Source organism: Oncorhynchus mykiss, chromosome 30 (assembly GCF_057628025.1).
Source record: "Oncorhynchus mykiss isolate SJ-2025 chromosome 30, ASM5762802v1, whole genome shotgun sequence".
Lineage (NCBI taxonomy): Eukaryota > Metazoa > Chordata > Actinopteri > Salmoniformes > Salmonidae > Oncorhynchus > Oncorhynchus mykiss.
In genome coordinates this window covers 13,915,159-13,926,902 of record NC_143051.1, presented here as the reverse complement: position 1 = coordinate 13,926,902, position 11,744 = coordinate 13,915,159, and the positions used below count along the sequence as shown (strand labels likewise).

Below are 11,744 nucleotides of genomic sequence, written 5' to 3'. Positions count from 1 at the left end.
GCGACTTACAGCTGTAATCGCAGCAAAAGGTGGCGCTACAAAGTATTAACTTAAGGGGGCTGAATAATTTTGCACGCCCAGTTGTTAAAAAAGTTTGAAATATAGAATAAATGTTGTTCCACTTCATGATTGTGTCCCACTTGTTGATTCTTCACAAAAAAATAGTTATATCTTTATGTTTGAAGCCTGAAATGTGGCAAAAGGTTGCAAAGTTCAAGGGGGCTGAATACTTTCGCAAGGCACTGTAGATACTTTTGTACCTGTTTCCTCCAGCATCTTCAGGTCCTTTGCTGTCGTTCTAGGATTGATTTGTACTTGTCACACCAAAGTACATTCATCTCTAGCACACAGAAGGCATCTCCTTCTGGAGCAGTATGACAGCTGCGTTGTCCCATGTTTATACTTGTTCATCTGTACAAACAGTAGTACACGTGGTACCTTCAGGCATCTGGAAATTGCTCCCAAGAATGAACCAGACTTGTGGTCTACATTCCCCCCCCCCCCCCCCCGAGGTCTTTCGCTGATTTCTTTTGGTTTTCCCCATGTCAAGCAAAGGGGCACTGAGTTTGAAGGTAGGCCTCAATACTGCCACAGGTACACCTCCAATTGACTCAATGTTAATTAGCCTATCGGAAGCTTCTAAAGCCATGACATCATTTTCTGGAACTTTCCAAGCTGTTTAAAGGCAGTCAACTTAGTGTATGTAAACTTCTGACCCACTGGAATTGTGAATTTTAGTGGAGAGTTTGACTCCAACCTAAGGGTATGTAAAAACCAGCCTCCTGTCTTCCCTCTGGAAACCTCTATTGCTGATCTACACCGATTTCAAAAACTTCTCCAGAATCAGAATGGAAATCCGGGATATTGACAAAACTTTAACCTCAGAACAATTATCTTCTGGCAGAGTTGTAGTCTATGGTTACTAGTCATGAGCCATAACAGTTACAACTACACTAGTGTTAGGTCATTGCTTTGTAACAAAACTCAGCCCAGGCAGAGGGGGTGGTAAAATGAAGCATATAAACCTTTATTGAACAGCTTCTTGAAAAAAATATTTACAAAGTGAATATACAGCAAAAGACACTGTTCAAGGGATTCAAGTATGCAACCACGGGGGGGGAGGAGGACTAGTTTCATGGGAGGGAGATGAGGGGAAAGGGGGCTAGACAGTGAACAGAACAGCCATGCACCACCTTGAAAATACATGTCTGACAAATGATTATATGGGTGGGGGAGAAATAAATCAAGATTTCATATGATCCACGGTGTTAATTTTCAAACTATATATCGACTGAGGAACTAGTCCCTGACAGTTTTGGATGAGGAATAGGTCCATGAAAAGAGACAAATCACCCATCCCCTTATTTCCACATCCTACCCATTTCTCCACATCCTCCTCAGTCTCTTTCCCAGTAAACAATGTTGTCCTATCACTAAAATATGTACCAAAGCACAAGCTTTCACCTGACTGCTCTGCACTAAACACTATGGCTAAACATATTGTAAAAGTCAAAAAAAATACAGAGGGGCGAGAGAAGAGACAGAACAGTCCTGAGAGACAGGATCAGGGACAGGATGGAGGTCAAGGTCAGGGGGGCCCACAGGGGACATCATCTGGGCAAGGAAGGGGTGCTACTGCGCCTCATCCTCAGGACAGGAGTGCCAGGTCAGCCTCTCCTCGTAGAAGGAGATGACCACCTGAGGGCAGCGAGTGTTGGCCTCCCGGGCCGGGACAAGGTCTGCCTCGTCCGAGTCTTTCCTGAAGAGCCAAGGGACAGTGGTTGGTGTTTACTAGTGGCTACTGAGCCGAATAATAAGGTTGACCTATTCAGCTAGTAGCACTATTCAGCATAATGAAGTTCAGGTGCACATGATAAAAATAGACTGTGAAGTTCCCAAAGGCAGTTATTTTAGGAGGTGAATATCATATCAATATCATATAAACAGGGAAGATTAATTACACGAGGAATGGCTTGGGCTGTGCAACACTGAAAAGGGGTTTATATTAAAGAGGAACAGCACAAGCTAGGAGGTTATGTTTTACAATTTGAGACTCACCACTTCATCAAGAACATAAGTTCTCCACTACTGTCAGTTGCACCGATGATCCTCTCTGGGTCCAGGCTCCTGGCAAAGCCCCGTGGCTTGTCACTCTGAAACACACACAGTACAGAAATAAACTACAGCTTCCATGCAACCCATCTGGCAAATCAGAACATACTGATACAATAACCATTGCACACAGACTAGCTGACAACACCACCCTACAATGATTTTAAACACTCACCACATCCTTCTTCTTCTTGGCTTTGTTTTCCTCCGTCTCTGGCTCATCTGTTGAGGACTTCCTCTTGTTGGAGTCGGGCTTTTCTACCACGTTCTTCTGGGCTTCCAGGAAGGCCGAGATCAGCTCGGGACAGTCCAGGTTATCCTCTGGCTCCCAAGTGTTATCCGCTCTGAAAGGAAAGAGTAGTTAGTGGATATTTTTACAAATGACCATCAGCATGCTGGTAAGAAGAGTAACACGTGCTCTAGAAATGCAGCAGACTATTAAAATTTTTCAAGTGAGCTATACCTGTAACTAAAATTCACAACTCAGATTATTTAAACAAGCTAGGTTCTGCAAGATAAGCATGCCACAGACAAGCATGACCCCATATCAGGGAAGCACTTCCAGACCTGGGTCCCCGGAACTGTGCACTCACTCTGTAAATCCTTTCCACTTGAGGAAAAATTCCACCTTCCCATTGACGATGCGCTGGTCCATCACCTTCTCCACAACATACTCCTCCGGCGGCTCTGCCTCCAGCACCTCCTTCTTGCCTTTGCCATTCTGCTTTTTACCCATGTTAGGCTGCGAAACAAGAGGGGAGGAGGTTTTCATCTTTTTAAAGAGACGAATTTGGGTTTTAATAACATGAGACCACCTGACACAATGTTTACACAGGTTATTGTCCAGAACAGGGTTTCCTAAACTCAACCCCCCGTCCATCCCCATGCATGCTTTGTTTTACCCTCTAGCACTACACAGATGATTCAAATAACCAACTCATTCAAGCTTTGATTTTAGTCAGCTGTGTAGTGTTGGGGCAAAAACCAAAATGTGCACTCAGGGCCCACCCCCAGGACTGAGTTTGGGACACCCTGGTCCAGAATATCAATACAATAATTAAAACACTTGTAGTTTGCTGTACGCACAAACTGGCCAGTGAAAACCTCTAAGTTAAAACTGGGGGGGGGGGGGGGGGGGGGCACTACGTTCAAAAGTTGGGGCACTTAGAAATGTCCCTGTTTATGAAAGAAATTTCATTTTTGGTCAATTAAAAAAAGATTAATCAGAAATACAGTATAGACACTGTTAATGTTGTAAATGACTATTGTAGCTGGAAACGGCAGATTTTTTAATGGAATATCTACATAGGCGTACAGAGGCCCATTGTCAGCAACCATCACTCCTGTGTTCCAATGGCATGTGTTACCTAACCCAAGTTAATAATTTTAAAAAGGCTAATTGATCATTAGAAAACCCCTTTGCAATTATGTTAGCGCATCTGAAAACTGTTCTGATTAAATAAGCAATAAAACTGTCCTTCACTCGTTGAGTATCTGGAGCATCAGCATTTGTGGGTTCGATTACAGGCTCAAAATGGCCAGAAACAAAATTCTTTCTTCTGAAACTCGTCAGTCTATTCTTGTTCTGAGAAATTAAGGCTATTCAATGCAAGAATTTGAAGATCTCATACAACGCAGTGCACTACACCCTTCACAGAACAGTGCATACGGGCTCAAACCAGAATAGAAAGGAGTGGGAGGCCCCGGTGCACAACTGAGCAAGAGGACAAGTACATTAGTGTCTAGTTTAAGAAACAGACGCCCCACAAGTCCTCAACTGGCAGCTTCATTAAATAGTACCCGCAAGATACCAGTCTCAACATCAACAGTGCAGAGGTGACTGCGGGATGCTGGCCTTCTAGGCAGAGTTCCTCTGTCCCGCGTTATTTATTTAGGCTTTTTCTTTACAACTCTGTTTCTTTGCTTATTTTAGCAGTTCTTTCCATAATATGGACTTGGTCTTCAACCAAATAGGGCTCTTTGTATTAGAGGTCAACCGATTAATTATTCATAACAATCGGGAATCAACATTTGACACTGATCATGGCCGATTACATTGCACTCCACGAGGAGACTGCGTGGCAGACTGACTACCTGTTATGCGAGTGAGGCAAGGAGCCAAGGTAAGGTGCTAGCTAGCATTAAACTCATCTTATAAAAAAAAAAAATCAATCTTACCATAATCACTAGTTTAACTAGTAATGTCATCAACCATGTGTAGTTATCTAGCTTGTCCTGCATTGCCTGTTCATTTATCATTGAATCATAGCCTAATTCGCCAAACGGGTGATTTAACAAGCGCATTTGCGAAAAAAAGCATAATCGTTGCACGAATGTACCTAACCATAACCATCATCAACGCCTTAAAATCAATACACAGAAGTATATATTTTTAAACATGCATATTTATTTAAGAAATTCATGTTAGCAGGCAATATTAAACTAGGGAAATTGTGGCTCGTTGGGAACTAATTTGCCAGAATTTTACGTAATTATGACATAACATTGAAGGTTGTGCAATGTAACAGGAATATCTAGACTTATGAATGCCACCCGTTGGATAAAATACAGAACAGTTTTGTAATTTCACAGAAAGAATAAACGTTTTATTTTCGAAATGATAGTTACCGTATTTGACCATATTAAATGACCTATGGCTCGTATTTCTGCGTGTTATAATTAAGTCTGATTAGATATAGCAGTCTGACAGCGGTGGTAGGCAGCAGCAGGCTCGTAAACATTCATTCAAACAGCACTTTCGTGCGTTTCCCAGCAGCTCTTCAGAATGCTTCAAGCATTGCGCTGTTTATGACTTCAAGGCTATCAACTCTCGGGATTAGGCTGGTGTAACCGATGTGAAAAGGCTAGCTAGTTAGCAGGGTGCGTGCTAATAGCGTTTCAAACTTCACTCGCTCTGAGACTTGGAGTAGTTTGTTCCCCTTGCTCTGCAAGGGCCGTGGCTTTTGTGGAGCGATGGGTAACGATGCTTCGAGGGTGGCTGTCGATGTGTTCCTGGTTCGAGCCCAGGTAGTGGCGAAGAAAGGGACGGAAGCTATACTCTTACACTCACAATACTAAAGTGCCTATAAGAACATCCAATAGTCAAAGGTATATGAAATACAAATGGTATAGAGAAATAGTCCTTTAATTCCTATAATAACCTCAACCTAAAACTTCTTACCAGGGAATATTGAAGACTCATGTTAAAAGGAACCACCAGGTTTCATATGTTCTGAGCAAGGAACTTAACTTTTTATGGCTGTAGGGGCAGTATTGAGTAGCTTTGATGAAAAGGTAACCATTGTAAACAGCCAGCTCCTCAGTCTCAGTTGCTAATATATGCATACTATTAGTATTGGATAGAAAACACTGAAGTTTCTAAAACTGTTTGAATGATGTCTGTGAGTATAACAGAACTCATATTGCAGGCAAAACCCTGAGAAATTTCACTTCCTGTTTGTATTTTTTCTGGGGGTGGCAGATTTTCAACCAAGCTCTCATTGAAATCACAGCAAGATATGGATGAGTTTTCACTTCCTACGCCTTCCACTAGATGTCAACAGTCAATAGAACTTTGTCTGATGACTAATGTGAGGGGGGTGTCAAATGACACAGGAACATCACCACTGCCACGAGTTGACCATGCATTCACTATGCGCGTCCACAGGGGAAGCACCTGCGTTCCACTGCTCATTTGAAGTCATTCTAATTCTCCTGTTGGAATGTTATTCAAGATATGTAAACAACATTCTAAAGATTGATTCAGTACATCGTTTGACATGTTTCTGACTGTTATGGAACTTTTGGACACTGTCACATAGTGGACGCGCTTTGACTTTGGAATTGTTTACCAAACGTGCTAACCAAAGTAGCCAAGATTTTCGAAAAAAATCAAGCATTTATTGTGGACCTGGGATTCCTAGGACTGCATTCTGATGAAGTTCAGAGGTAAAGAAACATTTATCATGTCTTTTCTGGTTTCTGTTGACTCCAACATGGCGGCTAATTTGGCCACTGTTCTGAGCTCCGTCTCAGATTATTGCATGGGTTGCTCTTTCCGTAAACTTTTTTTGAAATCTGACACAGCGGTTGCATTAACCTGTTGCGACTCTAGGGGCAGTATTTTCATTTAAACGGGATATTTTGTCAGGAAAATATGCTAGAATATGCATATAATTGACAGCTTTCAATAGAAAACACTAACGTTTCCAAAACTGTAAAGATATTGTCTGTGAGTATAACAGAACTGATGTTTCAAGCGAAAGCCTGAGAATATTTTCTAGGGATATTTATGTCCGCTGCGTTATGCTAATTAGTTTCAGGCGATGATTACGCTCCCGCATGCGGGTTTGGGAGTCACTAGAGGTTAATTAGGGATAGGGGGCAGCATTTTCACTTTTGGATAAATAGCGTGCACAATTTCAACTTCCTGCTACTTATGCCAGGAATATATTATATGCATATGATTAGTAGGTGTGGATAGAAAACACTGAAGTTTCTAAAACGGTTTCAATCATGTCTGTGACTAGAACAGAACTTATGTAGCAGGCAAAACCCCGAGGAATAACTGTTCAGATTTATTTTTTTTGTGTGCCTCTGACCGTTCCCTCAGTTGTCTTTGCCAAGGGATATTCGATAGCGACCATTTCACAGTTCCTACGACTTCCACGGGATGTCACCAGTCTTTGGAATTTGGTTGAAGTTAATCATTGGTGCAACGAAGAAGCACATCCTGGAACAACGTTACACTGTTGAGAGTTACACAAAATGAAAAAAGGTGCATGGTTTGTTTACTTGCTCTATTGAATACAGATTGCCCCATCTACAATTTGATCAATTATTAACGTTTAAAAATACCTAAAGTTGTATTACAAAAGTAGTTTGAAATATTTTGGTAAAGTTTATAGGCAACTTTTGAAATGTTTTGTAGTGACGTTGTGTTTTGGAAAGCTGTTTTTTTCCGGATCAAACGTGCTTTATAAATGGACATTTTGGGTATACATGGACGGAATTAATCGAGAAAAAAAAGGAACAATTGTGATGTTTATGGGACATATTGGAGTGCCAACAAAGAAGCTCGTCAAAGGTAATGCATGTTTTATATTTTATTCCATTCCATTGCATTGCCAAAGGAATTGTCCGGTTTAAACATTATTGATGTTAAAAACATCCTAAAGATTGATTCTATACATCGTTTGACATGTTTCTACGAACTGTAACGGAACTTTTTTGACTTTGTCTGGACGTAGTGCTCGCACCTCATGAACTTGGATTTGTGAACTAAACACACAAACAAAAGGGAGGTATTTGGACATAAAATGGACTATCGAACAAAACAAACATTTATTGCAGGACTGGGATTCCTGGGAGTGCATTCTGATGAAGAGCAAAGGTAAGTGAATATTTATAATGCTATTTCTGACTTCTGTTGACTCCACAACATGGCGCGTATCTGTATGGCTTGTTTTGGTGGCTGAGCGCTGTACTCAGATTATTGCATGGTGTGCTTTTCCCGTAAAGCTTTTTTGAAATCTGGCACGGCGGTTGCATTGAAGTATAGCTTTAATTCCATGTATCACACTTGTATCAACATTTATGGTGCGTATTTCTTTAAATTGATGTGGCTCTCTGCAAAATCACTGGATGTTTTGGTAGCAAAACATTACTTAACACGCCAATGTAAACAGACTTTTGGATACAAATATGAACTTTAACGAACAAAACATACATAGTGTAACATGAAGTCCTATGAGTGTCATCTGAAGATCAAAGGTTGGTGATTAATTCTCTCTATTTCTGCTTTTTGTGACTCCTGTCTTTGGCTGGGAAAATGGCTGTGTTTTTCTGTGACTAGGTGCTGACCTAACAATCATATGGTGTGCTTTCGCAGTAAAGCCTTTTTGAAATCGGACACTGTGGTGGGATTAACACGTTTCTTTAAAGCTGGTTGAGAGAATTCCAAGGCTGTGCAAAGCGGTCAAGACCAAAGGGTGGCTACATAATCTCAACTATATTTATTTGTTTAACACTTTGTTACATGTTTCCGTATGTGTAATTTCTTAGTTGACGTCTTCACTATTATTCTACAATATAGAACATAGTATAAATTAAGAACCCTTGAGTAGGTGCCCAAACTTTTACTGGCCTACATTGACCCTCCCCCCAACCAAACTTGAATAAATTGGAGAAAAACGACCTAAAACGTTTAAAAAATGTTTGCCATTTCCCCAGAGGATGTCCAATAAGCTGTGCACTTACATTAATATTTTAAATGACCAGTACAGGTCCACACCATGGGGTACTCACAAACCATTCCAACACAGAAAAGCTGCTTTTTAACATGGTTACGTAATTACCATATTTTGGAGGAAAAAACGTCTTCACTTGTACAGCAAATAATTACTGGTAATATTTCATAGAAATCTGGAAACACTGGACAGTTACTAAAAGTAGTGATACCTCTGTCCCAAATATTGCATTTCCCATCGTTCTGTTATCCTCCTTATTGAGCTTTGAACACGGTCTCTTCAAGTCGGTAGTTGCCAAGCAACTTTAGATCGTTCGATCAAAATGCTGAAAGTGGAGGGAATCACAGAGCTCGTGCGCCTTGCACTTCACCAATATTCTCGCTAACAAACTAACTAACTATTAGCTAAACAAAGGGCACATAGGTTGTAATTTTATTATCGCTTGCTAGCTATATGAAATTATAGACGTTCAAGCGCACAGAAGTTAACGTTATGCACAATCCGTTGAACCCCCCCTCCCCCAAAGCCATTTTTACAGGCCTAGTCTAATGCCTGTGTTGATTTTGCTAGCAAAGTTAAGTAGCTACTCAATTTAATATGGATGTTAAACTAACTTTCACTAGAAAATAAACGTTACTTTCTAAGCCATATTGTAGCGATTGTCTAAACTCTTAATTTTACTCATTACGATCTATCCAGATGCCTAGTCACTTTACCATGCCTACACACACACACACAAAAACCTAGTACCTCTGCACATTGATATGGTACCCCTGTATATACAGTAATACATTGTATTTTATTCCTCGTGTTACCATTCCGATTTTGCATTGTAGGGAAGGGCTCGTAAGCAAGAATTTCACCGTAATTCGACACTAGCGCATGTGACCAAATTTGATTTGATACGAAACAACCGGCGGGAGCTTAGCCAACTAGGTAGTGTGCCAACATTAGCTAGCTAAATAAACGTTTGTTATCCAGTTGTGGTAGATTGCTAGTTAAGTGGAATTTAACTATGTTCCCTACAAGCTTCCAGGGGCTTATCAGACGTTAGGTTAACAAAGGCCGGACAAATTGTGATTGCAAGGCCCAAAACCTGCAACGTGAATAAAGTTACACTAAGTTACCTGGTTGATTGGTCAGTGAGAATTAGACCTTCCTTTCCTAAAATGGCAGCTAGCTAACAAGTTACATAAGCTTCCTAGCAAACACAATGGAATCACTTTGTCAGTGTAGCTAGCTAAACTGTAGCAGGTTGGCTACTGGTGGCTAGCATGACCGTGCGCTAAAGCAAAAATAAAGACTACACATATGCGTCACATCAATTGTAAGTGTACAGCCTATAATTTACATAATAATTTGACGTTGGATCTTGAGGGACTCACCTTGAAAATCAAGAAAAAGCTGATGCAGAATGTACGACGGAAAAAGAACAAGCGGCTTCGTCCTTAAACGCGTGCGGTGCAGAATATAACTTGCTGTTGCGCGCGCGCCAAAAATAAACCTCCCTTTTCTACGGGTGCCGCAAGGGTAACTAAACTTCCTTATGTGGTTTCAAAATAAATGTTCATGGATGAATCCAAACCCCAGAAAGGAGCTTTAAATCCACAGTATGTAAAATGCACCCTCGGGAAACGTAATGCGATACAACGTAATCGTTTTACCTTTAAGTCAAATAATCTAAATCAATCAAATGTTATTAATCACATACACATGTTTAGCAGATGTTATTGTGTGGCGAAATGCTTGGGTTTCTAGCTCCAACGGTGCAGTAATATCTAACAAGTAATATCTAACAATTTCACAACAATACAATTTGTTCTGTACCTGGTTTCCCAAAAGCATCTTAAAAAAACTAATTTGGAGTTTTGGTATTTATTTCATTACTCCATTGTTGACATAGTCCCAAAACGTTTTACTTGTCAGAAATCAAGTTTTCAAACTACACTACAGTGCATTCGGAAAGTATTCAGACCCCTTTATCTTTTCCACATTTTGTTACAATACAGCCTTACTAGTTAAATATATACATTTAAAAAAAAATATTTCGGAAATTTAGTAAATCGAGTAAATAAAAATAATATTTAGTCATACACACAATACCCTAATCAAATTGAAGAAACATCTCAAGGATGATCAATGGAAACAGGATACACCTGAGCTCAATATCAAGTCTCATAGCAAAGGGTATGAATACTTATACTTAAGTTTTTTTTTTTTTCTAAAAACCTGTTTTTCGCCTTGTCATTATGGGGTGTGTGTAGATGGATTTCATTAATTATTTTTACTCAATTTTAAAATAAGGCTGTAACATAACAAAATGTGGAAAAAGGGAAGGGAACTAAATACTTTCTGATTGAAATGTATATATACACAAAAGTATGTGGACACCCTTTCAAATGAGTGGATTCGGCTCTTTCAGCCACACCGTTGCTGACAGGTGTATAAAATCAAGCATTCAGCCATGAAATCGCCGTAGACAAACATTTGGCAGTAGAATGGCCTTACGGAAGAGCTCAGTGACTCAATGTGGCACCGTCATTGGATACCATCTTTCCAACAAGTCAGTTCGTCAAATTTCCAGAGTGGTGCAGCGATCTAAGGCACTGCATCTCAGTGCTAGAGGCGTCACTACAGACCCTGGTTCGATTCCAGGCTGTATCACAACCAACCGTGATCGGGAGTCCCATAGGGAGGCGCACAATTGGCCCAGAGTCGTCCGGGCTGGGTTTGGCCGGGGTAGGCCGTCATTGTAAAAAAAGGATTTGTTCTTAACTGACTTCCCTAGTTAAATAAGGTTAAATTAAAAAGAGTAGGCCACACAAGCTCACAGAATGGGACCGCCAAGTGCTGAAGCGCAAAGCGTGTAAAAATGGTCTGTCCTCGGTTGCAAAACTCACTACCGAGTTCCAAACTGCCTCTGGAAGCAACGTCAGCACAATAAATGTTAGTTGGAAGTTTCATGGGTTTCCAGGGCCGAGCAGCCGCACACAAGCCTAAAACCACCAAGCGCAATGTCACGCGTAGACTGGAGTGGTGTAAAGCTCACCGCCATTGGACTCTGGAGCAGTGAAACGCGTTCTGTGGAGTGATAAATCACTTTTCACCATCTGGCAGTCTGACGGACGAATCTGGGTTTGGCGGATGCCAGAAGAACGCTACCTGCCAATATGGAAGTGCCAACTGTAAAGTTTAGTGGATGAGGAATAATGGTCTGGGGCTGTTTTATAAGGTTAGGGCTAGGCCCCTTAGTTCCAGTGAAGGGAAATCTTAACGCAACAGCATACAATGACATTCTAGACGATTCTGCTTCCAACTTTGTGGCAACAGTCTTGGTAAGGCCCTTTCTTGTTTCAGCATGAAAATGCCCCCGTGCACAAAGCG

General features: G+C 40.9%; 1 protein-coding gene across 2 annotated transcripts; it reads right to left on the bottom strand.

The window, feature by feature from the left end:
- Positions 1–1,001: 1,001 nt before the first annotated feature.
- On the bottom strand, positions 1,002–10,530 carry LOC110487945 (chromobox protein homolog 3). 2 transcript variants are annotated; one of them, XM_021559866.3, is made up of 5 exons: positions 9,746–10,530; positions 2,706–2,854; positions 2,288–2,456; positions 2,059–2,153; positions 1,002–1,759 (listed from the first exon to the last, which is right to left on the bottom strand). In XM_021559866.3, exons 2-5 carry the CDS (start codon positions 2,846–2,848, stop codon positions 1,633–1,635), a joined length of 534 nt encoding a protein of 177 aa, XP_021415541.1. In that variant the 5' UTR covers positions 2,849–2,854; positions 9,746–10,530; the 3' UTR covers positions 1,002–1,632. The 2 variants fall into 2 exon arrangements, with proteins under 2 accessions (XP_021415541.1, XP_021415540.2); XM_021559865.3 differs by having other exon boundaries at positions 2,706–2,884; positions 9,746–9,896.
- Positions 10,531–11,744: the final 1,214 nt, after the last annotated feature.

Bases quoted from the DNA above. Each gene is read 5' to 3' on its own strand.
- LOC110487945 (XM_021559865.3), bottom strand. From the start codon at position 2,884: ATGAAAACCTCCTCCCCTCTTGTTTCGCAGCCTAACATGGGTAAAAAG. The intron at 2,154-2,287 runs GTGAGTGTTTAA...TGTGTGTTTCAG, and splicing joins CCAAGAAGAAGAAGGATGTG to AGTGACAAGCCACGGGGCTT. The intron at 1,760-2,058 runs GTGAGTCTCAAA...TTGGCTCTTCAG, and splicing joins CTTATGTTCTTGATGAAGTG to GAAAGACTCGGACGAGGCAG.